General features: G+C 52.9%; 2 protein-coding genes across 6 annotated transcripts in view; both read left to right on the top strand.

Moving 5' to 3' along the window:
* Positions 1 to 970: 970 nt before the first annotated feature.
* On the top strand, positions 971 to 19,164 carry CNN2 (calponin 2). Of its 2 annotated transcripts, XM_074939433.1 has the most exons (8): positions 972 to 1,129; positions 11,584 to 11,705; positions 13,639 to 13,658; positions 14,085 to 14,151; positions 14,303 to 14,440; positions 16,137 to 16,253; positions 16,910 to 17,056; positions 17,553 to 19,164. In XM_074939433.1, the coding sequence occupies exons 2-8, from the start codon at positions 11,628 to 11,630 to the stop codon at positions 17,814 to 17,816; spliced, it is 831 nt and encodes a 276-aa protein (XP_074795534.1). In that variant the 5' UTR covers positions 972 to 1,129; positions 11,584 to 11,627; the 3' UTR covers positions 17,817 to 19,164. The 2 variants fall into 2 exon arrangements, with proteins under 2 accessions (XP_074795533.1, XP_074795534.1); XM_074939432.1 differs by lacking the exon at positions 13,639 to 13,658 and having other exon boundaries at positions 971 to 1,129.
* Positions 19,165 to 21,389: 2,225 nt separating this feature from the next.
* The window catches only part of ABCA7 (ATP binding cassette subfamily A member 7), a 46,167-nt gene continuing 40,171 nt past the window's right edge, over positions 21,390 to 27,385 (top strand). For 2 of the 4 annotated variants that reach the window (XM_074939669.1, XM_074939668.1), the window contains exon 1: positions 24,730 to 25,024. The gene's annotated coding sequence lies outside the window, so the exon portion shown is untranslated. Of the gene's footprint in view, positions 21,521 to 24,729; positions 25,025 to 26,091; positions 26,224 to 27,385 lie in introns of those variants that run through there. The other 2 variants (XM_074939666.1, XM_074939667.1) reach the window with 2 other exon arrangements.

The raw sequence follows: 27,385 nt of genomic DNA, 5'->3' as shown, positions 1-27,385 counted from the left end.
AAAGCTTATGCTCAAATAAATTGGTTAGTCTCTAAGGTGCCACAAGTCCTTCTGTTCTTTCTGTGGATGAATTAGGACAGCCCCCTGTGTGTGGGGAGAAAGGGGGTGAATAGCGGCGTCCATCACTGCACCATGCCCAGCCCTATAGTGTGTGTGAGGGAGGGGTCAGGGGGTTGAGTGTACACAGGAGGGCTGGCGGGCTCGTAGGGATCATTGTGTGTTTAAAGGGGTCGGGTACGCCCAGGTGTCTGGGTGAGGTGCCCAGAGCATCTGACATAAGCAATGATTAATTTGTGCCAGGGCTGAGAGCCCCGGCACCCCTAGGCTTGGCAGTTCATAGTCCCGGCACATCTGGGCTCTCCTGAACCCGGGCACCTCTTCGTTACACACTTAAGCGCTGGACATAAGGGATTGTGAACGCACGTGTGTGTGTGAGTGTGGTGGGCGTGGCATGGGTTGGCTGTACTCTAGGATGGATGGGTCTGAGTGTGTGTGGGGGGGTTGTTTCTAGGGTGAGTGTAACATTTGGTGTGTCTGGGGAGATGGGTGGGCTGTGTGTCAGTGCTGGGGGGGGGCGTGTGAAGGGGAGGGTGTATGTGGGCAAGGCGGGTTGTGTGTCAGGGCTGGGTGTTTGGTATGTGAAGCAGGGTGTGTGTGTGTGTGTGTTTGAGCGACTGGGGGGCGCGGGGGGGGGTGGATCAACCTCCCCAAACCTGTGGGAAATCCCATCCCTGGGATCTGCCCCCGCCAGAGAGCCCAGGGCTCCGTCTCTCACACTTGCCGGGCTCTCAGGCGGACAAAGTCTCCGGGAACGGAGCCGGCGCTGGAGGGGGGGGCGCAGCCCCCAGCTCTGACCCCGGGGGTCACTGGGGGGACACACACAGGAAACTCCCCATCCTGCAGGAATTCGGAGCTTTCCTGCCCTTATAAGGCTATTTTAACTCCCCTCCAATCAGCGGGAGGAGGCGGTGCCCTGCTCGGCCAAAACCTCCGGAGCACAGCGAGGGAGTCTCCTGTGCGCGCCGCGGCCCCCGGACCTGGCGCAGAGCAGCCCCCGGAGCGCAGTATGAGCGGCTCGCAGTTCAACAAGGGCCCGTCCTACGGCTTGTCCGCGGAGGTCAAGAGCAGGGTGAGGCTGGCGGCTGGCCAGAAAAGTTTGTAGCGGGGCTGTGATGTGACTGGGAGCGGGGCCCCGGTGCGCCCTGGGGAGCTGCCCGGTGCGCCCTGGGGTGCAGGCGAGCGCTAGACTCTCCAGTTCGGGTCTCTCCCAGCTGTGTCCTTCGCGCGCAGCCAGCGCCCTGGCCCGGTCCCAGCTGCTGGCACTGGGGAAATCTGCCTCCAATCTCCTCTTCCGCCCTGCCTTCCTCAGCCCGGGCTGGGAGCTCCTTTTCTGGGCTCAGCAGCGGCGTGTGGCCTCTGGGGTCAGAGAAGGCCCGCACCTCCCCCTGCCCCCAAAACTAGGAGGGGAGCAGGAGGTCTCCCTGCCACTGGTCCCAGGAGCCTGTTCCAGGCTCCATCTGGCAGCAGTTTCTCCTGGGCTGGCCCGGCTCCTTGGGTCCAAGTGTGTTTGGTGCAAGGATAGGTTCTGTCCTGGTGCAGTTGTGTGCACGTTTAGCACCCCCCAAAACCTTGCCTGGCTTTGTCCAAGGGGCAGTGTTTAATTCGTGCCAGGGCTTAGCCCTGACACCTCTGGGCTTGCTGCATCAGTTATGAAAGCAACAAAATTACTTGTGTCCTAGCAGCTCTCTGGCTACCAATTAAGCACTGCTAACAGGGCCTATAAAGTGGCTTTGAGGGGTGTGGCCAATGGGGAGTCAAATGTAGCTCTGCATCCAGGCGCCCTGAGGTTCTGGGGGGATGCCCATTTCCACAAAGGGATGGTGGTGGGAATGTGGGAGGAAGCAGCTGGGCGTAGCCTGCTCCTCTGGGCTGAGCTGGGTAGGCTGGGGGCATCGCCTTACAGTCCTCTGTCTGCCACAACAAGCCTGAGAGCATCCATTTCCCCCTTTTCATCTGATCCTGACCCAGGAGCCATGTTACTTAGCTGAATATCTTAGTCCTGGTGTGCTTATTGAGCACATTATAACTTTAAACTCCTCTCCCCCTTTGTTACTGCTAACATCTGAACTCTGGCCCCATTCTATCTTGCATTTTGCTACTCTTGGACCAAGTTAAAACTGGTCACTTTCACTTTTGTTTCTAGTCAGTTTCCCGCTCTACTTCTCTGTCCCAGTTTGACTTCTAAACTGAGCAGGGAAATCCTGATATGCAAACTCTCTCTTTTTTACCCAAAAAAAGCCCCCTCTCTCTTGCTATAAAAATCTACATTTCTGGGCCTGAACTGACCCTCCCTCTGAACCGGGAGTGGTCTCAGCTGGTTCTGTAGCTGGCTGTGATGCTGAGGGCCCTGGGGAACATAGGGTAACTCCAGATTTTGGGTGACAGTGGTTAAATCCTTCCTTCTGTTAGGAGAAATGTACCAGAGCACAGACTAAACCCTCTGAGAAGGGAGGCTATTAGGCAAGGGCGTGCAGGTGTGGGCAGTAAACAAGCCGTGGGACTGAGGCTTGATGGAAAGACTCGTGTCTTTCTATAATAGCAAACTCCTCTCAGGGTAAGGTGTGGGGACAATATGGTGCAGTTTCTTGGCTGCCAGTTTGTGTAATCCTAATCCTTAACCCTGTAATTTACAGATTGGATTGCTCGTGTTCTGTGTGTGATTAAAATCTAAAATACTAGCTATGTTCCAGGGAAGGCTTTTTTTCCCATTATTATTACACCTTACGATGTTTGTTCCACCAGATTTTCTTACCCCTGGCTCGACCTAGTTCTCTATTTCCTTGGCAATTTGGCCTCCATTTGTCAATGTGTTGCTATAGTCCCTGAGAAACACACCTGACCTAAATAATGATGTAATAAACTAAGTGTCATGGGCCCATCTTCGCTCCTATGCTACCTGCAACTTCCAGAAGTGTTTCAGGAGGCCTTCCCCGACAAATCACTTGGTGCTGAGGAAAAGGATCCTCCCCTTCCCCAAATTAAACTGCCAAGGAAGGGAATGTGGGCTAGTGGTTAGAGCATGGATCTGGGAGTGGGGATTCCTGGCTTCTGTTCCCTGCTGTGATGCTGACTCAAGGCATAGCCTTGGCCTGGTGTCACCCCATGCCTCACTTTCTTCAGGAAAATGGGGATGACTTTGGGCCACCTCTCAAAGTCTAAATTAAATGTTTGTGGAGCACTGGGAGATCAGTGGCTGGCGGGTGGGATCAGTGGCTGTTGGCATCTTACCTACATTGTGCCTGTCTGTGGCAGGGACCGTCCCATCTGCACAGTGCCTACTACTGGGGATCCTTGATGGAGGTTCTGAAGTGCTACTGCAATAAAATACAAGCAGTTTATGCAACTTCTGAACCGGCCTCTGGCGGAAGTGGGAATTGTTAGCCCATTACAATATGCAGCAACAACCAGTGAGCAACTGATACCACCTTCTAGTCTAGCCCTAAGGGGCCTTCCTTGTTTACAGTGACGTCAAGGAAGTTTCCCACTGGTGCCTGCATAGACAGGCTGCCGGCGGCATTTATGCAGCTGTCTCATCCAGACCGGTTCGTATGGGGGTTAGAGTGTGCTGTGGCTAACCCACAAAACTAGTGCTCCCCATTGGTGAAGCTGTGGAGAGTCAGATTTCACTCGGGTTTCAGAGGAGCAGCCGTGTTAGTCTGTATTCGCAAAAAGAACAGGAGGACTTGTGGCACCTTAGAGACTAACCAATTTATTTGAGCATAAGCTTTCGTGAGCTGCAGCTCACTTCAAATGTCCAGTGCAGAGGCAGCTACCAGAGCTGCCTTCTGCGAACGTGTGAACTTCTGGTATCTCCCCATCTAGTTCAGATTGATTCTGTCACTTGTGACACCCTCTCTGCTCCCAACAAGGGCTCCTGTGTGGAGGGGGAGAGAGGCTGAAAGGGACTGGAATCTTTCCCTTCTCGGTCTGCTCCCGCTGCAGCTGCGATGTGGCATGTTTCCTCTGCACCCGTCATCTGGGACCAGCTTGCTCAATTTGCTAATGTGACACTGCCGAGGGCTCTCTGGGAGCAGGTTCCTGTGTACAGATCTGTAATACAGTAGCTGAGTCAGAGCTAGGTGTGCTCGGTGCTGAATATGCAGGTGCCTCTTCTCTCTGCAGCCTTCCACGGTCTCTGTTCGTAAACACCTCTCGCTAAACCTTATGGCCCAATCCTGATGTGGTGTTGCACGAGATGGAGGCAATGCGATGGCTGAACGCTAAGTAACCTACAAATGTGGACACGTCATGGGTGTCCTCTCTAAACGCAGCTGAGTGAGGATTTTTTTTATAGCCAATGGGACAGGTTAGCATCAAGCTAGCGGCTTAATTCTTATCAACCATGTGACCTGTCTTATAACCCCCCTAAAAGCAGGACCAATATCCGCAGTGGCTGTGTAGCACCGAGATCTAGAAGAGAACCCACCACAAGGCTCTGTCCTAACCCGGATGAGCGATCGCTCAAGCATGTCCGCTTAGACCCAATCTTGACTCAACCCTTTGTCTAGTCAGCAGAGCCCAAGGGACGGCAGTTTCTGCTCTAGGTTGCTTAAGGGGATGATGCTATAAAGGGAGGGAAGGGAATTCCATAGGTGTGTCTGACATACCCCTCCCCTTCCCCGGCTTGTACTGGGAGCAGTAACCCTGTTGAAGAACAGAAAAGTGAAGCCAGCCTGCATGCCTGATGCTACAGAACAGCCATTCTGTGCAAAGTCACCTATTCCTCTGGGGGTGGGGGTGGGGGGTCAGGGAGAAAGGACTGGGAGTCAACTTAAATATGCACTCTTTCTCCCCCCCCCCCCCCCCCGACACTGCAGCAGTGCCTAGGCCTTGCCGAAGCTGAAAAGATGCACTGGTGTTACTAGGTCCAAGTCCGTGGCGCCAATCCCTAAAAGTAGATGCCCTTGAACCTGTTAAATCCTTGCTTAGTTCAGTTCAGTGGGCTACACCCTCGAGGGAGTTGGCACCCACAGTAGTTTGACATTCTGGATTTGCACCATGGATTTTGATCTAGTTAAATCAGTACTTCTTTTCTAAGGGTAGAAGTCCTTGGAGAATGGAATCTGTGGAATTTGCTTTTGGGGCCAGCTTGTCTGTCTCCTCTTCTCTCTTCCCCCCCCCCCCCCCCACCCCATTAGCTCCCTCAGTCCCTGGGTCAAATCAGTCTGTCACCTAACCAGATTCACAGCAGAGTCTAGGGGGAAGAATTCAGACTTTGCAGCATTAACTGCAGAATGTTGACATGCTCCCTCCTGCACAAATCAGAACTGTTCCCCTGGCCTTGCAAGCTGGTGCAGAACCGACTTGGGGAGGTGATAACGTCGGCCTGAGAGGGGAACATGTCATATTTGTCCCTCTCCATGGGAAGCTTTCTCTTGCTGGGCTGGGTTGTTAGTGCCAATATGAATTAACATCTCTCGCCTTCAGAGGGTCCTATCCAAATTGTCAGCGTTGCTCACTTTGGAGTCTGCGGTTAGGGGGTTGGATGATCAAGACCTTGCCTGTTCTGTCTGTCGGTTCCTGGAATTGTGGCTGCTCCTGATTAGATCAGTGGGGAAAGGACGGCTTTCTAAAGTACCATGGAGGCGATCTTTAAAGCTTCTACTGGATCAGGGCCCTGTTGTGCAAACCGTCCTTGCCCCAAGGAGCTTAGAGCGTGATAAATACTGGGGGATGGCACAGGACAAGGGAATGGTGTCTGCTCCAATAGGTCTGTAGTAGCTAAACAGCAGCTGGTGCTACCCATGGGGCTGGGAAGGCAGATGAAACCCAGAGCAGTGCAGTCCCGGAACTGAAGCAAGGATTAGATGTTCTCATTTGCCATGTGTGCGTGTGCAGTCACACTGGAGAAGCTATGTTGCTTTGGCTTATTTAAACCTTCATGTTTCAGGGCACAGACCAACCACTAACTGATGAGGGTTAGGAAGTAACTTCCCCAAGTAACTTTCTTCCACTTGGGGGCTGCCCCTCTGTCTGAAGCAGCTGGTGCTGGGTGAGAGGGATCCCAGCCTGGTCCTGTGTGTTGTCTTGTGTTCTGATTTGCCCTGGGGCCCTGTGAAATCCAGCAGACTTGTTCAGATTCCTCCATCAGACGAGCTCCCATCCAGAGGCCAGTGCAAGGCCCTGGATCTTGAGTGGGTTTGGGAGTGGATCAGTTCTACATGCCAGAGTAGCTGCACCAAGAGCCAGGGTGGGGAGAAGCAAGGGTGCAGGGGTGTGGATTAGTGCTAGATTTTCCCGTACCACGGGGGCTAGGATCTCCAATGCCTCTTGTATGTGTTGAGCAAGTGCCCTCCCCTTGCATTGCTGCTGTCAACAGGTCTCCCCTTCCCCCTTGCACCCCAGTCCCCTTCACCGGTTGAAAAGGGAATGAAGTTGTGAAATCAGAGCTGAGTGTTTCACGGCAGGGTGTTCAGCAGCCCTCACTCATGGGCTGGGCAGCTAGTGACCTCGCAGTAGTGCAGTGCTCTGAATCCGGTGGGGGTTTGGATCTTCCATGGACTTCTCCAGAACCTAAACTCTCCCTTTTCTCCATGGGTACTGCTTCCTGCCTGTGGGGAGCTGGGAGTCTGCAGTTGATCCAACGTGTTCATACCCTTCTAGCCAAAGTACCCTCTGGCACAGTGCATTATCCCCCCGCCACTTTATAAACAGGGAAACTGAGGTGGCGTGAAGTGACTTGCCCAAGGGTTGCAGCAGGAGTTGTCAGAGCTGAGATTAGGAGCGAGATCCTCCTATCTCCCGCAGTACGCTTGGGCTGCCAGAGGGCTCTCTCCAGCGACCGGGAACCAGACTCCCAGGAGACCTCTGCTCTCCTCATGAGGCTTATGGCCCCCAATGTGGACAGAGCCAAGCTCTCTTGGAATTGGGCCCTGTTGTAGGTGTGACTCTCTCTGGCAAATCTGGCCCTTCTTCTCCTGGCCCCTGCATCTCCATCACCGAGCTTGCCCCCTTGTGAGCTCAACCTGCCAAGTCCTCAGCAGCGGGTAGAGAGGCCCAGATGGGAGTACAGATGAACTGGGCTGTGGGGCCTGCCTTGGCTGGAAACCACATGCCAAAGGCTGAGAGTAGGGCCCTACCAAATTCGTGGCCATGAAAAACCCGTCGCGGACCATGAAATCTGGTCTTTTGTGTGCTTTTACTCTATACTATGCAGATTTCATGGGGGAGACCAGCATTTCTCAAATGGGGTTTCTGACCCAAAAGGGAATTGCAAGGGGTTTGCAGTATTTCCACCCTTACTTCTGCGCTGCCTTCAGAGCTGGGTGGCCAGAGATCGGCAGCTGTTGGCTGGGCACCCAGCTCTGAAGGCAGCATCTCCCCACCAGCAGCAGCCCAGAAGTAAGGGTGGCAGTACTGCAGCCCCCCCCAATAACCTTGTGACCCTCCCAGAACTCCTTTTTGGGTCAGGACCTCTGAAATTTCAGTGTTGTAATTTATAGATTTAAATCGCTTAAAATCATGAAAGTAACCTTTTTAAAATCCTATGACCGTGAAATTGGTAGGGCCCAACTGTGTTCTGTGCTCCGTGCTCAGTCTCTCTTGGTTCATCAAGGGGTTTGTCCCTGTCCCTGCCAGAAGACTCTAGTCAATGAACTTGTAGTGCTCTCAGGGAGCTGGGCTTGGAATAGAGGGGAGCTGGGCTAAGATGCCTGTCCTTGCCCTACACAAGTTGAGGCTGATCTCACCCTTCCTTATCTCCACCTCTGCAGACTACTGGGGTTTGTTGAACATGGAAGTCTAGTTTCGAGCTGGGATGAAAAGTGATGCTTAAGCTGTGTGCAGTCAAGCACCACTGACAAGCAGTCAACTCTGGGGTGGAGGACTACAAGCAAACCCCAAAGCCAGAGGAGGGGAACTTTCTCCAAGGAGACTGTCAAGTCCAGGGGACCTTCCCCAGGCACAGGGGACACTCTGCTTTGCATGGCTGGGAGACACCCACGCACTAAACTGCATCGTGCTAGTCTTGGAAGTGCTGAATTGATCTTGTTGGGATTTGACCTTGTAGTTTCAGGGAACTGACTGGCATTGTAAGTATCTAATGTGACACAGTAGTTAAATGTCATGTACCCACTAGTGGCTGGCTCCTCTAAAAAGATAAGAGCCTACTACTGCTGCCATCTAATCAAGCTTCACCCTTAGCTGAAGAGGTAGAGGCCCATGGTTCTAGTGTCAAAGGTTCTAGGTTTAATGACTCCACTAAGTGGAGGGTGGTTATACTTAGCCCTCTACAAACGAGCAGCCTTCTTCTGCCTGATACATATGCAGCCTTAAACCCTGCTTCAGAAGCAGCCAGCAGCTCCTCCAGCACCTGTCTCTGACAGGTGCTCTTGGGCCCGAGCCCTTAACAGAGGCTGCTTAGTAGCAGCTGGGAGAGGGTGTCTGACATGCTGATGACTCTCCTCTGGCAGCAGGGACCTGCTGTCTCCTTCACTTCTTTAAAGCTGCTTGCAGCTGGGACAGCTGGCCTTGATTTAAACAAGGTACTTTGCATTCTTGGGATATTCATGGTGCCCAAGGAATCTGCTGAGACACATTCCTGGGCTGCAGGGAGGGGAAGTCTGGTCCTGACCCCAAGGGCAGTGGTTTGGGCTGCAGCGCTGAGGCCTCTGTGAGCCCTTGTTCTGTCCAGCTCCAGCACTCCCCTTGAAGGATCCCCAGGGCTTCCTCTCCCCTGGGAGGCAGGTGTTAGAGATGGGGGGCAGGGGGGGTGTCAGGCTGTACCCACTAAACACAGCATCCTTTCCAATGCTGGCTATAGACCCCAGGAGTCCCATCTCCCTCCTTCACCTCCCCCCGAGTCAAGTCTGAGCGTGGACCCCTGAACAAAACTGACTGGGGACACGAATCAGTCCTGCTGCTCCCTTTCCTGTGACTTGCCCTGAGTGACTCTGTTCCTGGGCCTGTGCACCTTAGCTGTGGGGTGGGGGAGCGTGCTGGGACTTGGGTGAAGAGGGCAGAATCTTGCCCAGCTTCCCGTTGCCAGTCATGCCAGAGCACCAAGATCCTGGATCGTCTATGGCAGCGACAGCACTTCAGGAGAAATTCTGGGGAGTGGGGAGCAAGCTATGTGATTATATTATAACCTGCAAAGTCAGGGAGGACTGGAAGATACAGACCTATAAAAAATTTGGGGGCAAAGCAAGATATTGCTTGGGGGGAAGGGGGGGTGAGACAACTGCCCCCATTGCCCCATAGCAAATGACACCCTGACCTGTAGGCTCAGGTTTTATTGACAGTGGCCTTTTTCTGGGATGGGGTGGAAGCAAATGAGGATTGAGAGACTGTAGGAGACTCTTAGCTGTGTCCCCTGTGTCCATGGCGGGCAGATACAGCCAGCCTCTCGCGTGCTGGTGTGGGGTGACCTTAATCCACAGCATTAAAGGGCACCCGCGGAAGAGGGTAGGTCGTATCTGGGCACACTCCTTGCTGCTTCAGAAAGGCATGAGGAGTTCCCTGCCGTTTTGCTGGGTCTCTTACCGTACGAACGCAGTCCGGTCTTGCTGTGAGGCTGCTGGGGACTGCAGCGCTTTCCCGGGCCTTGAATCAGAGGGCTCGAGTCTTTAACAAAGAGCGCCCTTCTCCCCAGCGGGTGCAGTCACTTGAGTTAAATGAGTCTTACAGATTAATGTGCATTTAAAAGCTGCCTGCCCACCCCAGGTGTGTTGTTCCTATTCCATCACTGTACCAGTTCTCCAGCCATTCCGTCTCCTGAAGAGACAGGACCTGAATTTCTACTGTTAAAATAAAACAAGCTGGAAAACCAGCTGGCTTTTTTTTTTAAACAAAAGCCAAACTTTTCCAGACCTGCTGCACAAGGCAAAGGCTGAACTAAATGCAATAAAGTAATTGCACGAGATGAAGATGCTCTAAGTTGTGCTGGCTCACCCAGGATGTCAATCATGCCAGCAGCCCGGTGTCTTAACCTCAAGGCCTCGTCCTCCTCGCTAGCTTCTATCCTGTAATGATCACTCTGTGCCTTTTATAGCCACTTTGTCTGCAACCTTCCAAGGCAGGGCACTGCGGGGGTCAGTCGTGTCTCTGTGATGGGGAAGGAGGGATGAGCCAATAAGCGCAGCAGGGGATTTTGGGAGACAGACTGCAACTGGCCAGCCCAGGATTTGGGCAGGAGGAGTGGAACGTTCCCCCTGGTCTCCTGAGAAGCGACAGGTGATGTCTAGTGACCTCGTTGTCAGAGGCTGTACCGTTTCTTGTCTGGTAGCTGGGTGGGGAAGAGCGTGACGTGATGCCGTCGCACCTGACCCAAGCTTCCGAAAACGTCCAGTGGGAACCAGCCCAGAGCTGCCTTGGCTGGGTTCGCTCGCGTGCGGAGGGGGATTTTAGAGCTTAGAGTAAAGACCAGCCTCTTCCTTGTTTGCTGGGTTTTGACACATGAGGAAGTTATTAAACTCCCCATGCATGTAAATGCTGCTGGATCTGCCCCGGCTGGCTGCTGAGGGACCACCAGTGCTCGTACTAATCTCTTCATTGCTGAGCTCCTGCTCGGCCTGGCTTTCCTGTGCATCAGGAAGTGTTAGCTGGCAGAGTATCTTGGTGCTATCCAGACAGCCCCTTCCTGGTGCTGGGCCCTGTTCTCCAGCCTGCTTAGCTTCAGCACGTTGGGCTCCTAGGGGGGTCTAGCTGCAAAATGCCTGGCAGTGATTTGGGGGTTTGTTTTCTCTTGCCACCATTAAGGCTCCCTCCGGGGAGCTGTGTCCTGACAAGTCTTTCCAGTGGCCATGCTAATGTGACATTGACCTGCACTGATGATGATCTCCTCCCCACGCTCCTGTTAGCCTGTGTCTTACAGGGGGACCTGCTGCTACACACTGGGGTAGAGTGAAGCTGGGCCCCTTTACATTAGCTAGGCTGCTGCAAAGGGGCTGTGGGGTTAAGGTAATGCAGTACTCGCCAGTGCCAGCCAGCGGAGTGTGGGGGTGCTGGTGCCAGGCTGAGGAATACCCGTTGGCCAGCTTCCCATTGGTGCACATGCTGGGCAGTGCCAAGGTATTGATTCCGCACTGACCAGCCCTGGGCACAGAGGGGATGGGTCAGTATCTGGGAGTGAGTGAGCACGGCTGGGGCAGACACGTACCCTGTTTATATGGGCTCTGCTGGGGAGCAGACTAGAGGACGACTGAAACAGGGGTGCAACTTGAGGCTGCTTTAGCCTGCGCTGGGGGACTGCATTAGCTTTGCATGCTACCCCCACCCTTTCTGTGGGGGAGCTACACATCTGGCTCAGACTGGGTGGCCCCAGTATTGTCCTGTCTCCTTTCAGCTTTCCCAGAGGTCTCTGATCATGGAGTCTCACTTGTTTTCTTTCTCTTTTCTCTCTTCCCCCATGGTCGTGTGTCCTAGCAGCCCTTACTGAAAGGTGCTGCCCGCTACCCATGTGCAGCGAGCGGGAATGTGGCCTTGTGGCTGAGCTCACCAGGAAGTGGGCAGTGGGTGGAGGGGTGGCTAGCCCAGGGGACCCAGCGAGGAGCTGCCTGACTCTTCCATTCTCTGCTCTCCTCCCAGCTTGCCCAGAAGTACGACCCCCAGAAGGAGGCTGAGCTGAGGATATGGATCGAGAGCATCACCGGGAAGGAGATCGGCCCCGATTTCCAGTTGGGGCTGAAGGATGGAGTGATCCTCTGCGAGTGAGTCTGTGAGGGCCCAGGAGGTCATGGGTCTGCATTGGTCAGGGGGGAACTGATGGAGCAGCAGGCTGTGAGCGCTGACCTCTCCTTGCCATCCAGGGGAAGAGCTCCATGTCCTTCCATCTTGCTGGCCAGTTGCACCCATCCTGCATTACAGGGCCACAGCAGGAGCTGCAGACCGGCTTGGAGGCTTAAAGCCAGCGGTGCCACTTCAGAAAAACGTTGGAGATGTGCAAAGTCGGTCCAGCATATTGGACCTGATGCGGGCTCTAATACACGGCAAAGGCAGCGTGGGAGGGAAGCGGAGGATATAATGGGGCATGCAGAGCTGTGACCAGCCTGGGTGAGGCGTTAACTGCTCCTCTTGCCCCATAGCAAATGATACCAGCACTTAAAGCACCAGTTTAGCCCTGGCTCAGTGGTTGCCTGTGATGTCTCTGCAAAAGTCCTGAGCTTGGAGCTAGACTCCCAGTCTTGGCCTAGGATGCAGGAGGGTTGGCTGGCCTCTGGGCAGAGGCGTTGGCTGGACTAGGGCCAGGCAAGCGCTTGTGCTCTGGGATTGGCTGGCGAATGCAATGGCAGAGGGTCCTGCTCCTGGCTGTGAGATGTCACTTAGTAGAAGTGCCCAAGGGGATACCAGAGCTAATTTAAAAGGGAATTGACTTGAGGAGCATTGGAGCCCCTGGCCTGGGTGTCAAGGGCCTAGGGAGGAGCAGGGTCACATCTGGAGTAACTCTAAGCACATACTGGCAATTCAGTAAGTGCTGGAGACCCAGTGTCATGAATAGTGAATGCTTTGCCTTCTTCTAGCGTCTCTCCAAGGATCTCCAAAAGCAGATTGTAGATATTCATAATAGTCTGGGCAGCTGCAAACAGCAGGAGAGGAAAATCCAGTTCCAGGAAAGCATCTGAAAGATGGGAATGTTCCAGGGTTCAGATCTGCCTCTGCAAAGAAATGCAGCAGAGCCTGGCCATTCCCAGGGCCTGGAGCAAGAGGGACTGTTCCAGGATTTCTTCTGAAGCAGCCTTTGTTGGTTAGCAGACAGGGTGTCTGAGGGGAGAATGGCTTATTATCCATTTATTGGCCTCTAATGGCTCTCTGTCTTGGTTCTGTGATTGGGGGGGTGGGTGGAATCGGAGATCCTGGTAACAATCTTGTTGCTGAAAGTGTCTGAAGCTCAAAATAGAGGGAGAAAATACATAACAAGAATATTGCATTAGCCTCTAACCACACATGCCAGGGCCATGCATTCTCAGTGGTGGTAATGCTCCTGATGTATGTGTAAGTGAAACTAGGGCTGACTTCTCTCCGGGGGACTGATATGTCAGGAACATGATGATGATCCTGCTAGGGGAAACCAGCTGGAAATTACCTTCCCAGGGCCATGTGGCGCAACCTGCTAGCTCAGGGGGAACTTGCATTTTGCCATTCCAAACTCCCTTGCCACTTTATCATGCTGATGGTGTTCACGTCGCTGCTTTCCTATGCAAGGCCAGCACGGCCTGGAGCTGCTGTGGGGACCATAATATCCGTGCCTCCTTAAGTGTGAGTTTAAATCTTAACATTGAATTAATGTTCTGTGTTCTGCGTGCGTCCTGTGCCTAGAACAATGACCCATGCCAGGGACACCGAGCGACTCCCATAATAAATAGTGTGGCTAGCCTGAATCTTAGAGACTTGGGGTTTTTAATATTGCATTGACAGTGGCTTTGAAGTGTAGACGCAGCCCATGTCGGCATCGCTGTACTGGTGGAGCCTGCTAGTGTAGATGCAGCATACGCCACGAGGAGGGGTCCTGCTGGGATAGGAGGATCACCGTTCTGAACAGTGTTGGCCTCTGTTGCCGTCTATGCTGGGGCTTTGTCGTCGTCATCACTATCATTGGGGGTGGGGTACCTTTTTAATTATTTTTATTTTTTTTTCACACGCCTGACTGACGTGGCTACACTGGGGTAAGTTGTTTGTGTGGTTTTTTTTGTGTGTAGCCCAAGCCTGAGGCAGTGTGGGCTAGTGGCTAGAGACTGAGACTGAGGAGACCTGGGTTCCATTCCCGGTTCTACCAGTGACCTGCTGGGTGACCTAGGGCAAGTCAGTTTTTTCTCTGCCTCCATTTCACAGGTGGGGAATGATCCTGCCCCCCTCTTGTGACATGCTTTGAGCGGATGAGAAGCGCTGTATGCGAGTCTAGGGATGATCATTTCTTCTGCTAACTGTTTAGCTTTGTGGACGCCCTTATCTCTGACGGCTGCTTGTTTGTTTAAAAGCAGCCGAACAAGAACCTCCTAAGAGATGCTTGTGCAACTCCACTGTGGCTGGAAATGTGCTTCCACACCGGGTGGCTGGCGTCCGCTCTTACGGCTCTTTCTCGCTCTCTCCAGGCTCATGAACAAGCTGCAGCCAGGCTCAGTGAGGAAGATCAACCGCTCGGCTCAGACCTGGCATCAGGTATGTGCTGGCTGCTCCCTTTACAGTGAGGGTGGCCTGGCTGATCGCTAGCCACCCTGGGAGCTCCTTCTCAAATGCTGCCTCCCGGGGTCCTTCCCTGGCCCCCTTTTGGCTGCGGCCTGTGTCTTTATCAGTCTCTCTTCCCTGCCAGCTGGAGAACCTCTCCAACTTCATCAAGGCCATGGTTCAGTACGGCATGAACCCCGTCGACCTCTTTGAAGCCAACGACTTCTTCGAGACCGGGAACATGACCCAGGTGCAGGTGTGCCTGCTGGCTCTGGCGGGCATGGTGAGTACCGCTGTGAGGCTGACTTGTCATTGCCCTGGTCATCTCGGCTGATGCACCAGAACTATGAAAGGCACCCTCCCCCACCCTGGTAGACCCTTGGTATGGTGGCCTGTCATATGGAGGCAGGGGGAGCCAGAGGTTGGAGGGGGGCACAGCCAGGGCAGATCTGCACCCTGGTAATTCTGTGCCCCTGCAAAGCTCTGTAGTGGCTGTTGAAGCAGGAACGTGAGTCAGGTTAATTTTTGGGGCTGCAGTAGCCTGCACCAGCTGCTTTACCTCTGACCCTGACTGTGCAGGGGTGGACCCAGCCTGGTGTCTAACTGGATCTGTCCCATATGGCTTGTGGGCAGGAGTGGTCATTCCTTCTCCTAGTCCACCCAGCTCCCATGGGTTTGGGGAGAGGGTGGCTGGGGGGGATGGGTCGCAAGCACCCTAGGGTGCCAAAGGAAGTGGCTACACTGAGGCCTCCTGACAGTAGAGCTGCAGCTCTTCCCTCCTCCAAAATGCCCCGGCTTTAAAGACAAAGCCAGGCTCAAACTTCCCCGTGGGGCTCTTCTTCTCTGGGTGGTGGGAAGAAGTGATCTCACCCCAGCACATGGAGCCAGCTGCAGCCAGGAGCCTTCCCAGCGAGCTCGGGGTCAGGGGAGGAAGCAGCTCTGTTAAGCTTGGGAAGCCTCCGTAACCAAAGGCAGGCTGGTTTGTGGGAGGGCTGTAGGGGAAATGGCGGCTTGGCCACCCTGGGGCTGGAGCTGTCGCTCATGGCCCAAACCATGAGGTGCCAGGTCTCTGAGGTGTGTGCTCATTGCTTTGCAAGTGGCCCTTCTGGGCTGGGGCGGCTCGTGAAAGGTGTTGCCTTGTGGTGAGTGGATTTTTATACCCTGCATGGATGAAGGATAAAGCTAGTAGAAAGTAGGTCATTGGCTGCCTTAGGATAAACACACAATGGATGTGGTCTCATGGCTCCTCTGACCAGGATGAAGGTGTCAGTCCTGGTGTTCTGGCTAAGTGCTCGTTTGGGTAACTACATTTTGCCTCCTTAAATTACTACGCTAGCCCCGGCAGGCTCATTAATGCCGCATCTAGTGCATGTGCACTGGAAGTCACCATGTCTGGCCTGCAGAGGCCACCATCGAACTCCTAGATGTGAAGGCCAGACGGGACCACATTTCATCTGACCTCCTGCATGTTGCAGGCCACAGAATCTCTCCCACCAATTCCAGTCGTAGGCCCATAACCTCTGGCTGGGCCTACTGAAGTCCTCTACCATTAGAGAATCCCCCATTTACTCTAGTTCACACCAGCAAGTGACCAGCATCTGAGTTGTGCTGCAGCATGGAGTCCTTACGCTCTGTCCCACGCTGTCTCTGCGCCACTGGCAAATCTGCCACGTTCCACCCCATAAGCAGCTGCATTTCTGCAGTGGATAAAGGATCTCTGCTTCATGGCTATAGCTTGTAGAAGTGTAAAACACCTTGCGCCCTGTCAAAGGTGCTGTGTAGGAAGTGAACAAATAGCCATCTCTGTATGGGATATAAAACCTCCTGCATCTCTAGCCTGGCAGTTCCTGGGGTTGAATCTGTATGTTGACTGATGACTGCAACGTTAGGTTGCAGTACCCTCTTCTATGCAGGGACAGAACTCGGCGGTTCTAACACTCCTCCTCCCCCTTCCCGCCCGGCCCTTCTCTCTGCTGCAGGCAAAGACCAAGGGGATACAAAGCGACGTGGACATCGGGGTGAAATACTCAGAGAAACAACAGAGGAACTTTGATGATGCAAAAATGAAGGCCGGCCAGTGTGTCATTGGGCTTCAGGTGAGCTGGCTGCTGTGCCCTTCCCATTAGGGCAGGGGTGGGCTAGGCAGGGCCACAGGGTAGGAAGGCATGTCTCATCCCTTTTAACACCTGAATTCACTGCCACTGCATATGGCTGCTGGTCAAAAGACTTAATAGCCTGGATGTTCTCTTGTTACAGGCTGGATATGAAACATCCAGCACAAAGTAGAACTGCCCCATGCCCTTCATCTCCTTCACTGCCTGGATTGTCACTGCCATCCTGGCCGCCTTGGCATGTCCATTCTCTTGCCCTGGGAGGCTGGGGTGTGAATCTAACAGGTACTCTGGTCTGAAGGGCTGTACTACAGACTCCCTCCTCCCCACCAACAGAAGTTTGGACCTGGAGGGTTGCCCTTGCAGGGAATTGGAGATGGGAAGTTCTATCCGGGGCAGTTGTGAAATCCATAATACAAGAACACTGGAAAGCATGCTCTTGGAGGCAGGGCGAGAATCCCCGCCCTTGGGAGTCCTCGTACTTACCCCTCTAAATAAGGAAGGTCAGGAGGCTGCCTTTGAGCCATGAGTCATTGTGCTTAGTATGGGAGTGGGGGAGAGGAGACTTATTTGAGGCGGGGGGAGCCTGCTTCAGACTCAGTTGGGCTGTAACTTTAGTTCTCTGTGTAACTCTGCCACAGATGGGCACAAACAAGTGTGCCAGCCAGTCTGGCATGACAGCCTATGGCACCAGGAGACATCTCTATGATCCCAAAAACCAGATCCTGGCCCCCATGGACCATTCCACCATCAGCCTTCAGATGGGCACCAACAAGTGTGCTAGCCAGGTAAGCAAGCAGTCATGGACCTGGTGAACCACCTGTGGGGAGGTAAAAAGGGCCAGTTGAGTGACTGGAGTCTCTTCAGCACAGAACATCTGGGCTTAAGGGTGGTATTAAAGGGGGTAGATGCCTGACTGGGCAGCTGGGTGAAATCCAGGAAAGCACCAGAGGTGCCTACTTGATGTAATCTGTGCCTCCTCAGACTGCTGGAGAGCTGGTCTTGTGGTTAGGGCACTGGACCAGGATGTGGATTTGGATCCCTGGCCCTGCCACAGACTCGCTGTGTGACCTTGCCCTAGGTTCCTTAATCTCTGCGTCCATTTCTGCACCTCTCAAACAGAAGCTGTACACTCCCTCCTGCCCCCCATCACCACGCAGTCTAGGTAGATCAGCTATTTGGGTAGGGTTTTGCTATGTTCTGTAGCCCCTCATGCAGTGGGGGCCCAATCCCCAATGGGGGTTTCCAGCTGCCACTGTTACCACAACTAATCTGGTCTCTCAGGTGGGCATGACAGCTCCTGGCACGAGGAGACACATCTACGACACCAAAATGGGCACCGAGAAGTGTGACAACACCTCCATGTCCCTCCAGATGGGCTCCAACCAGGGAGCCAATCAGAGTGGCCAGATATTTGGCCTGGGCCGACAGATCTACGATCCCAAGTACTGTCCCCAGGGCAACACTGGTGACGTGGCCAACGCAGTGTACGACCAGAGCACAGACCCACCCGAGTACCACTACTACCGAGAAGAGGAGGGCTACTGAGCCTTGGGCCCTGCCTGGCCACAAGGCAGCCGCCTCCCCAGGCCAGCTCATGTTCGGATCTCTGTTGCCGGCAACACTCCAGTATCTATAGCCTCTTTTTGTACCTTTTTTTAAACAAATCTTTTTTCCTGAGCAGACGAAAATCCCATGATCCTAGAAGAGAGAGTTAGTGGCTTCTTAAAATCCTGGGGCATCTCTTACCTTTGGGGGTGCAGCCTGTCGCTTGCAACTTGCAGAATGCAAACAAGGCAGGCCTTCAAATGCTGATGGAGTCCACTTCTAGTCATCCAGGGAGACACATACCAGCAAAACACTGGGGCTACGTGTGTTTTGTGGTGGGGGGGGGGAGCGGAGTGGGGAACTTGCTCGCAAACAGGATGCAACCTTCTAGCATTGCAGTCCTCTGTGTTGCAAGGATCCTGCTTTTTCTTCATGCTCTGACGTGATTTCTGTAACGCTATTGTAGTTAGCATCAAACACCGCAGGCCTTCCCAAATGACTCCTGGTTACGCTAGTGAGGTCACGAAATCTCAAAGGGAATTAGAGGTGGATTCTAGCACACTGGCTCTGGTAAAGCCTTTGCCAGCTCTTTCTGCTTCTGGAGATCTTGCTCAAGGGCCAAGGAATTCTGTTTTTGTGCCTTTTTATGATGCCAAAAGTGAAGCTCTAAAAGGCTCGTGCTCTTTTAATGTGTGTGTGTATATACTTTTAAAGTGAGGCAAGGACAGTAAAGTACCTTGGCGACATCCTAGGGACCAAATGGTTAACTTAATATCTAAAATACTCTTATTTTGTGGCTCACCTCTCTCCCCTTCCCTCTGCCTCCCCCCTTGGAAGGGAAGAGGGAAGGAAGAATCTTATTACCTGATCCTGTCGTTGCTAGTGCTCAGGCAGACTGCTGCATCTGCACAGCCAGCTGCGGGATGCTTGGTTGTGTAGGCATTGCCCTGGTAGGACAGTGGATCCTTACAAATGTTAGATGCTTTTGTATGTTTGGCTCCCCCTTAATTTAAACCATCAGGAATATTTTTTTTTTTTTTAAAGTTGCATTTGTATGTGGCCTCCTGATCAGTGTGTCAACTTGGGCATTCCTCAGCCATACTGTGTTCTATAGGGATGGGGTGGGGAACAACACTGCACTGCTGGTAAATTACAAGTCCTTAAGAACTGGATGGGATCTCGGCCACAGCTGTGTCTTAGAGGTCAGAGACTTCCTTCTGCGTATGGATAACCTAAATACTGCACAGTCCTTCCCAGGTGCTACTGTCCTTGTAAAGGTAGCTTAGAACTTTTTTTTGAATAAAATGTGAAACTGTAATATTTGAATATAGGCAATAAAAGCTTTCAGATAAGACTTGAGCTGTTGTGACTTTATTTTTTTAAAAGTATATAACAAATAGGCCTGGCTCCATTGCAGAAGTACGGAGTTACTTGTTTCTCACTTGGCACGGTTGCTGGGATGGGCCTCGGATTCCAAAGGCAGCGTGTGGGGTCTTTTTTTTGTTTTTGTGGTTTTTTTTCCCCTCCCCTTAAGTATTAAAATATTTGAGTCTTAGCCAGTGACCAAAATGAATGTCTTATTTCAAGTTAGTCTCCCTGGTCCATTCTTGACACTCCAAATTAGAGTGAGATGCCTTATTGGATGGTATCTTTAAGGGAACTCCTGTATTGCGAAGAGAGATTTCCCCATTGGTCAGTTTTACATTCCATTTCTCATGGTCCACTAAACCTGATACTAGAAGATAACTAAACCCAACACCTGCAGCTCAGTTATATACCTGAACTCATGGGAATTCCTTAACTCAATACCATCTTAGGTGGGGATCTTGCTAGGCTGGGCTGCATCAGACCTTGTCTCTCCCATCCAGTGCTTACCTGCTGTTATCTCAGTAGGTGGTGCTCTTCCCTTAATGCTGAAGATGTCTAGAAATAAAATACCCTTCACCTAACCCGGAAGCCAATTTCTTCAGCCGTGTGAATCAAAGTGAAGACTCACTGTCCAAGCTGAAATGCCAAAAGCAACCAGCACAAACAGTGATCAGTGAAGTCAGTAGTGCCAAATACTCAGACTAGGAGTCTGGCCTCAACATCAGGTTTTTACTGAATGTTGGGTTTTTTTATTTGCTTTTTTTGTGGTTTGAGCTTGTAGGGAGTTAACTTATGTTTAAATCTACAGCCATGAGATTAGAAACTCTCCTAAAAAAGAGAGGTGATACTCTCATGTGTAACTGCCTGCCTCAAAGAGCTGGAGCTTCAAGAAACTTCTTAAATCTTGCAAGTCTGGCAATAAAGTAACAATGGGGGCACGCAGGAGTTAGGTTTTAAAAATTTCTTCTGGAAGGTAATGGTGTATAATAATGCCCCTCTTGAACAGTTGGGTTCCACACTTGAAGTTCTGTAGCTCATTGGTTGAGATTTGGTGAACTGTTTCAGGTGGAGAGTTTGTCTAACAGGCATGGCTATGTGATTGGTTGGCATTACCTATGGGATAACCATGTGGCCATGCCATCTTTGCCCTTGCCCTGCTGTCCTACAGCTGTATTGTCCCTGAATTAACTGATTTAAAGTAATCAGCTGATTCTTTTCCACAGGAAGTGGTGCTAAGCTGCTTGGCTTTGCTCTCCAAGGTAACTGAGGTGCATGTGAGCAGTAGCCTTCAGGCCTGATTCTGTCCTGCATTTTGCACAGCCCCTGTCCAGAGCTGGTGTGAAATGCTACCCGGTCAGAACAGTGTGACATTCCTTCTGATGTAAATAACTAATCTTTAGGGTAATAGATTGGGCTCCTGAGAGGTGAGATTAGCACAGGTCTAGGAATAAAGCAGTATACCTTTAAATCGGCTCTGTGTACGTGTGTTCCTGTATATCAGGTCTAGAACTAAAAGCGTAAATAAACTGCGGTTAGTTTTAATCTGAAATGAGGTTTTTAGTTGTTGCAGTGCTTGCCACCCTCACTGCTTCCTGGGGCAGGCATGCTCCAGCTTGCACGACTGCCTTTTGCAGTAGAAAGTCCTGTGCTTTCAGTAACTGGCTTGCTGTAGTGGAGGAGAGGTGTGGGGTTTTCTGAGAGCAGAAGCCTCCAGCGTGGGGCACCGTGAAAGCCCTACAACTGCCCGGCCACTGGTGGAGTTTTGCTTGTGTGAACTCAGTCTCTGAACACTTGGCCTCACGTGGGGAGGGGGCTGCACACAAGCCTGGGTGGAGTGAGGGGGGGCTGAGCTCTGCAGCATCCCGGCTAGGCATAACTAAGCCCTTGCTTAGGGCCCTGAGCAGGGGCCCCCTATTCATTAGTAGGAGGTGTTGGGTGGGGGGAGGCCTCCCCCCAACTATTCCTTGGGGAAGGGGCCTCTGCAAAAGGCCGGAGCCCCCGCTCTGGATTTGACCGGCCGCGTGTTGGGGTGGGAAGGGGCAGTTCAAATCCAGCCTGCGCTGTCTGCAGCCAGCTCTGGGGGCTTCGCTCCTTTCATCCTTCTGAGCAGCAACGGGCCCTTTAAGAAAGTATGTGACGTCACCCGACCGGCACGACCCCCCTCCCCTCGGGCCGCTCGCGGCGGCTTTGGAGCCGCGGGGGCGGGGGCGTTCCAAAGCCGAACGCTGGCGGCCCGGGGGCGGGGCTGGCGGAGCGCTGAGCCTGCCCCGGCCGGCGCGGGAGAGAGAGGCTGGGGGCTTCCCTTAAAGGGGCCGCGCTGACTATGGAGTGAGCAGGTACGGGGCGGGGGGGGGGAGAGTACAGCTAGGGAAGAGGGGGCAGTGGGGCTCGGGGAGGGGGCAGGGTTCTAGAGCTAGGGAGGGGGGCTGTGGGGCTCGGGGGGGTGGGGTTCTAGAGCTAGGGAGGGGGGCTGTGGGGCTCGGGGGGGTGGGGTTCTAGAGCTAGGGAGGGGGGCTGTGGGGCTCGGGGGGGGTGGGGTTCTAGAGCTAGGGAGGGGGCTGTGGGGCTCGGGGGGTGGGGTTCTAGAGCTAGGGAGGGGGGCTGTGGGGCTCGGGGGTGGGGTTCTAGAGCTAGGGAAGGGGGCAGTGGGGCTCGGGGGGGTGGGGTTCTAGAGCTAGGGAAGGGGGGGCAGTGGGGCTCGGGGAGGGGGCAGTGGGGCTCTGGAAGGGGGGTTCTAGAAATAGGTGGGGTCCTGGGGGTCCCAGTGCGGCAGGACCCATCTCAGGCCAACAGGTCACAGAGGGAGTTGCAGGTGGGCCGAGGGGTAGCAGCTGCTGGCTCTGTCACTGTGACTTTTGCATCCTGGGCAAGGTTTCTCCTGATCCCTGTCCTGACCCCACAGCAGAAGGCAGCATCTCTTTCCCACATCAGGGGGAGCAGAGAGCCTGCAACCCACCCTCTCCCAAGTGCTCCCCCCTGTTTCCCCCTCTCTCATTTGGGGTGCGATTGCTTCCTTCCTTCCTAGCCTCTGCAGTGCCAGGGCTTGGACGCTAGCCAGCGGCATCCTGGAGTCTTTGAAAGCCTGGGCTTGCAATCCCCGATCCTCTGGGGGCTCAGCTGAACTTGGATATGCAGCTGTGGTGGAATTGAAGCCAGTTCTCAGCAGACATCTCAGGGAATCAGCTCGCTGCATCCCAGGCTTTCTAAAATCCCTGGAGTCACTTCCAGCGTATGCAGGGAAGGAGGTCGCAGTGGATGGCTGGCTTTTATCTGGCACTAGTTTATCTGGGTAAAGCTGGAGGAGCGGTGAATGAAGATCATACCGCTGCCAGCGTGCAAGAGAAACCTAATGAAAAGACACTGGAGAACCCAGGGAGTGGGGAATGCTGGTTCGTTACTATTCCATGGAAAGCTGCTCCCCGCATGCTGGGGCCCTGGGTCTCCGTTGCCTGTGCTTTGTGCAGGTGTTTACACCAGTGCAAATGGGACCGAATGGGAACGGTCGTGGGTTTGCCCTGGGGTCAGTAGCAGCGGGAGGTGCAGGGTGACCGAGCCAGCCCCGATTTGGGGGTTCTGATTACATCAGGGTAGCTGCACCACTGATGCTCCAGTGCTTTGCCATGTAATCGGCACTTCTGGGGGGCAGCGTGTACAGACCTGATCAGAGCTTTCTTGGCTAGGTTTTTAATCATCGGGAAGAAATAACCCATTTGTATGAAAATCCTGCGTGAAGCATCCTGTACTCCTGGGCTTTTCTCTGAGCCTGATTGTGAAAGAGAGTTTTTCCTCCTGTCTAAATATAAATAGTTGCAGGTTGATTTCAGGGTGTTTACGGTCCCCTTGGTGGTTGGGGTGGAGAGATTTGTGCATCAGAGGCAGCCCATCCTAGCATAGTTCCTGTTACTACTGTTTTGACATTTGGGTTGGTTCAAATGCTCTCACGGTTCTGGTTTCAGAGTAGCAGCCGTGTTAGTCTGTATCCACAAAAAGAAAAGGAGCACTTGTGGCACCTTAGAGACTAACCAATTTATTTGTTAGTCTCTAAGGTGCCACAAGTACTCCTTTTCTTTCATGACACTTCAGTTTTTTCCCATGGCTACCATTTTGATAACCTCCTACCTGGAAAGTGACTTGATTTTTCATTTGTTTTTGGCATGCAGGTGTCAGGGTAGGTATTTTGTAGGGTAGGTTGATATAAAGTATTTGCATGTGAGCGTCAGGCTAATGACCAAGGAGCAAACCATCAATACAGCATATCAAGGGCTTATGTCAACTTGCCTGGGAATTGCAGTGTTGCCAACTCTTGTGATAACTGGTGTTTTAATTAAAGTCCCAGACATGGAATCCTGTGGTTATATGAAAAGATGAAAAAAAAATTTTTAAGTAAGTTTCTACTCATGGCTGCAGAGAAAAGCTTGAAAATGTGACCAAAGTACAGCTTACAGGCTCAGAAAACAGAAGACAAATGAAAAGAACCAAATGTTTATATTTATATCTACAGCTATATCCTGATTTTTAAACCAATTCTGAGAGTTATTTGGGCCTGCCTCATGATTGTTGAACATTTGGGGCTAGCAATGCTAGAAACTGGAGACCTGGGCTGTGTTTCCCAGCTCTGCCACCGATCTGCTGGATGACCTTGGGCAAATCACATTCCCCTCCCATCCTTTGTCCGTCTCGTCTGTTTAGACTGTGAGCTCCTTGGGGTAGAGAGGGGACTGCCTCTTACTGTGTTTGCAGCACCTGGCACTGTGGGGTCCTGACCTCAGTTGGTATTGCTGGGCATTATTGGACTATAAAGAATAATAAAGTAATGGATTGTGTTTAAATGGCCTTGTATATTTTACTGCTGTGTGATGTGTAAAGTGGGCCTGAAAGCTTTTTCTCTCTTAAAATTCTGCTAGTTTTTAACCTTGGAAATATCAGGTGTTGAAATCAAGCAAACCAACACCCCATCATTTCCTTCCTTGCTACAGCATGAGTGGTGTAGAACTGGCCTGCATGGGCTCAGGAGATCAGTACGGGTCACTCAGAGCAGCTGTATTTGCTGGGCTTTTCAGCACTGAATGACACTGTGTATTGGTCTGACCATTGCGATTCACAAGGGCCCTAAGTAACATCAAGGCCCTGGTGAATGGATCAGCCTGATTCCTAGTGGGGGTGGCCATGGGTGTGTGTATGTCAGAGAATTCTTTCCCTCCAAGCCCCATCGCCTGAGGGCTCACCTGTGTGCTGCATGATGCATGGCATCCTGGTGGACAGGGCATTGGAATGGGAGTCCAGTCTCCTGGCCTCCATTGTCTGCTCTGCTGTTCCCTCATTGTGCTCCTTGGCCAAATCAGTTCCCCTCTTGGCCTCAGTTTCCCCATCTGTAAAATGAGGGGATGGGGAAGGTGGGAGTGCAAGCCCGATTGGAGCGCCCTGGACAGGGAAATCCTTCAGCCTGGCCCCTGCCTTAGTGCTGCTGATGTCAGGCTCTGCAATGTGCTTAGGATTTCCTGGCAACATCATAATCCTGCCTTGCTGTGGGACCTGCTTATCCCCGTGGGCAAGGGGGAGCAGCAGACTAAGCCCCAGCAGCAGGGCACTACGGGTTGCCTGCCCTGTTGCTCAGCATGGGGAGCACTGGCTGAATGCCAGTCTGACCCCATCCCTGAAGCGAATTCTGACCCCATCCCTGAAGCTAGCAATGGGGAGCTGCTCGGAACCGAGAGGTGGGGGGAAAAAACTTGACTGTGAAACCAGCCGTCACTTGGATACTGACCAGGCTCCGGCTTTGCCCATGTAGCGATTCGAGTTGGATGGACGTGTTGACATTTTTCTGGTGGGGGAGGAGAGAGGTGAGTTTGCAGCTGCTTTGGTTACAAAACCCTTGTGGTGTTGAAACTGACTGGCCCTGGTGTGAAATGAACCAGATCCAGTCACAGGGACCGCAAGGGTCATCTCGTCTAACCCCTGTTCCCTTGCTTTAACCTGGAGATGGGAATCCTTCAAATATTCAGAAAGGAGTTGGTTTTCTTTTATGGCTCTGTGTAGATGACTGTGTGTCCTGGTCAAATTCAGCTACAAATTCTGCCTGTCCCCTGGCCCTCTAAGAAATTCCTCTTACGGTTTTAATGTAATGCTGCACTTGACTTCCTGATCTTAACTGTTGTTGTGATGTGCTGACTTCCACCCCAGAAGTGACTACGTTTTAATGGTGGGTGAAATTATCACTCTGCACAAAATGCCTTGGTTTACTTTGCAAGGCGCTTGGAGATAGCATTACGGAGCATAGTCTGAGAGAGATCTTTAGGGATGCAAGATGCTATAGATAATGTAGGGCAGGGGCTGTGTTTTTGTTCTGTTTGTTGTACAGTGCCTATCACAAGGGGCTCCCGGTCCAGGTACTACAATAATATAAATAATAATCATGAAAATATTATGAAGGGCTTGCTCCTGACGCCATTGACTTCAATGGGCATCTTTTCATTGATTTCAGTGAGAAACTAAATGTCCAATAGTTGGGGTTTTTAATACACTTCTGTGGAATGTCATTGGTTCATTTTATTCCCCCACAAAGCGCAGGGGGCAGGGTGAGTTGCGAACCGAATAAACTTTTCTGCTGACTCAGCTGGAATAATCTCCGAGAAAATCAGCTCAGCGGACTAAGTCTGTCTGCACCAACTGGGAGCTTTGTGCGTCTAAGAGGTGTTACGGGCTGGCGCATCCGCAGTTGTTTCTCGTTGGGCCAGTTTTGAAAGAGTTCACCTTGCTGGGTGTTCAGGAGAGACGGAACAGCCCAAGGAACTTGAACGTCCCTCTTAGCCACTAGCTCTGGTTCCTCCGGGTCAGGGTTAAGATGAGGGGGCTGCATGTGTGGGGGCAGGATTTGGAAGCTGGTTTGTGCCTACACAGAGTCTCCTCTGTCTAACCTCTCGGCAATGAAGCTGAGCAGCATCAGACATGAGAGCAGCATCAGCAGAGATGAAACCAGCCTGGGTTTGTGCCGATGATTTGCCTTCACTAGCCCTTGGACTTCCAGCTACGTGCTGTCAGGGTAGGTCTATCCCTGTGATATAACGCCACAGCCTGGCTAGGCCCACACTAAGCATGGTCCTTGGACAGTTGCTTCAGGACTGGGTATGTTCAGCTGGTTTAGCAGAGGGATGATCCCGTTTTAAGGCTTCCCAGCTGAGATCGGCTCTGCAGCGAGGATCCTTGGGCTGTGGGATGGGATTTGCCGATGTTCTGGGGGGAGGACTAGCTCTGTCTGTTCTCTCTGGCTTCCTGTCGGAGTTACTGTGTTGCCTTTGAAAGTTGCAGGGCTGTTGTCAGCTGGGGTGTGGGGGAGGGTGCCTGGGAAATGCTCTGACCACTCATCCTTGTTGCTGAGACCAGGGCAGGTTCTAGAGCCCTGTCCAGGGCACCCGGCTCTGTGACCCTGGGGCAGTGCACTTGGCCTGGTTGGCACAACCCAGCTGTGATCTTTGCTCGCTTAGTGTTGGGGCGTCCATTCCTGTCTGGCTGCCCTTTGTCCCTGTGTCGGCCTGGGCCAGTCTGAAGATCATGCAGTACCTTGCGAGGGTCCAGGCACCGAACCATCTTGCCTGTGGACGGTGGCGTTTGCAGATTCAAAACTCTCTCTTCAAGAAGCCCTGCCTTCACCAGCTGCGTCAGCCCTGCAGGGGATGGAGACCTGCTGAGCCCGCTGCTTATTGTGTAAAACCTTGCTGGGCTCCCGGTTATCTTCCCTCCCCTGTCCTGTTGGTCTGCTTCAGCGCCTGGGGCATCTCGGCACAACCCTGGACAGCGAGCTCTCTGGGGCAGGGCCTGTCTCTGGAGTCCTGTCTGTGCAGCGCCTAGCGCAGCGCGGCTTGATCGGGGCTGCGGGCCATATTGTGAAACGGACACTAATGTAACCCTGATAGAGGAGCAGATCAGCTGGGGCCATTTCCTCCCATCTCTTTTCAGCTTAGAGCCCTGCTCCAGTCCAGCCGGGGCCAAGCTGCAAATCCCCAGGCTGCCAGGGCCAGCCAGGTGCATATGGAGCGTGGGAGGCTTGACCCCTGCAGAGCCTTGTGATTGGCTGCAGAGGTGCCTCAGCTTTGGGCTCCCTGCGGAGATAGATCCTCCCTATGTTACAATTCCTGCCCTGTGTTGGGTGGTGGGGGCCGTGTCACTGGGCGCCTGGTAGCCCCGAAACCTTGCCCCCCCCCGCC

This window comes from Natator depressus, chromosome 25, assembly GCF_965152275.1.
Source record: "Natator depressus isolate rNatDep1 chromosome 25, rNatDep2.hap1, whole genome shotgun sequence".
NCBI lineage: Eukaryota > Metazoa > Chordata > Testudines > Cheloniidae > Natator > Natator depressus.
This window is presented reverse-complemented; position numbering and strand designations above follow the sequence as displayed.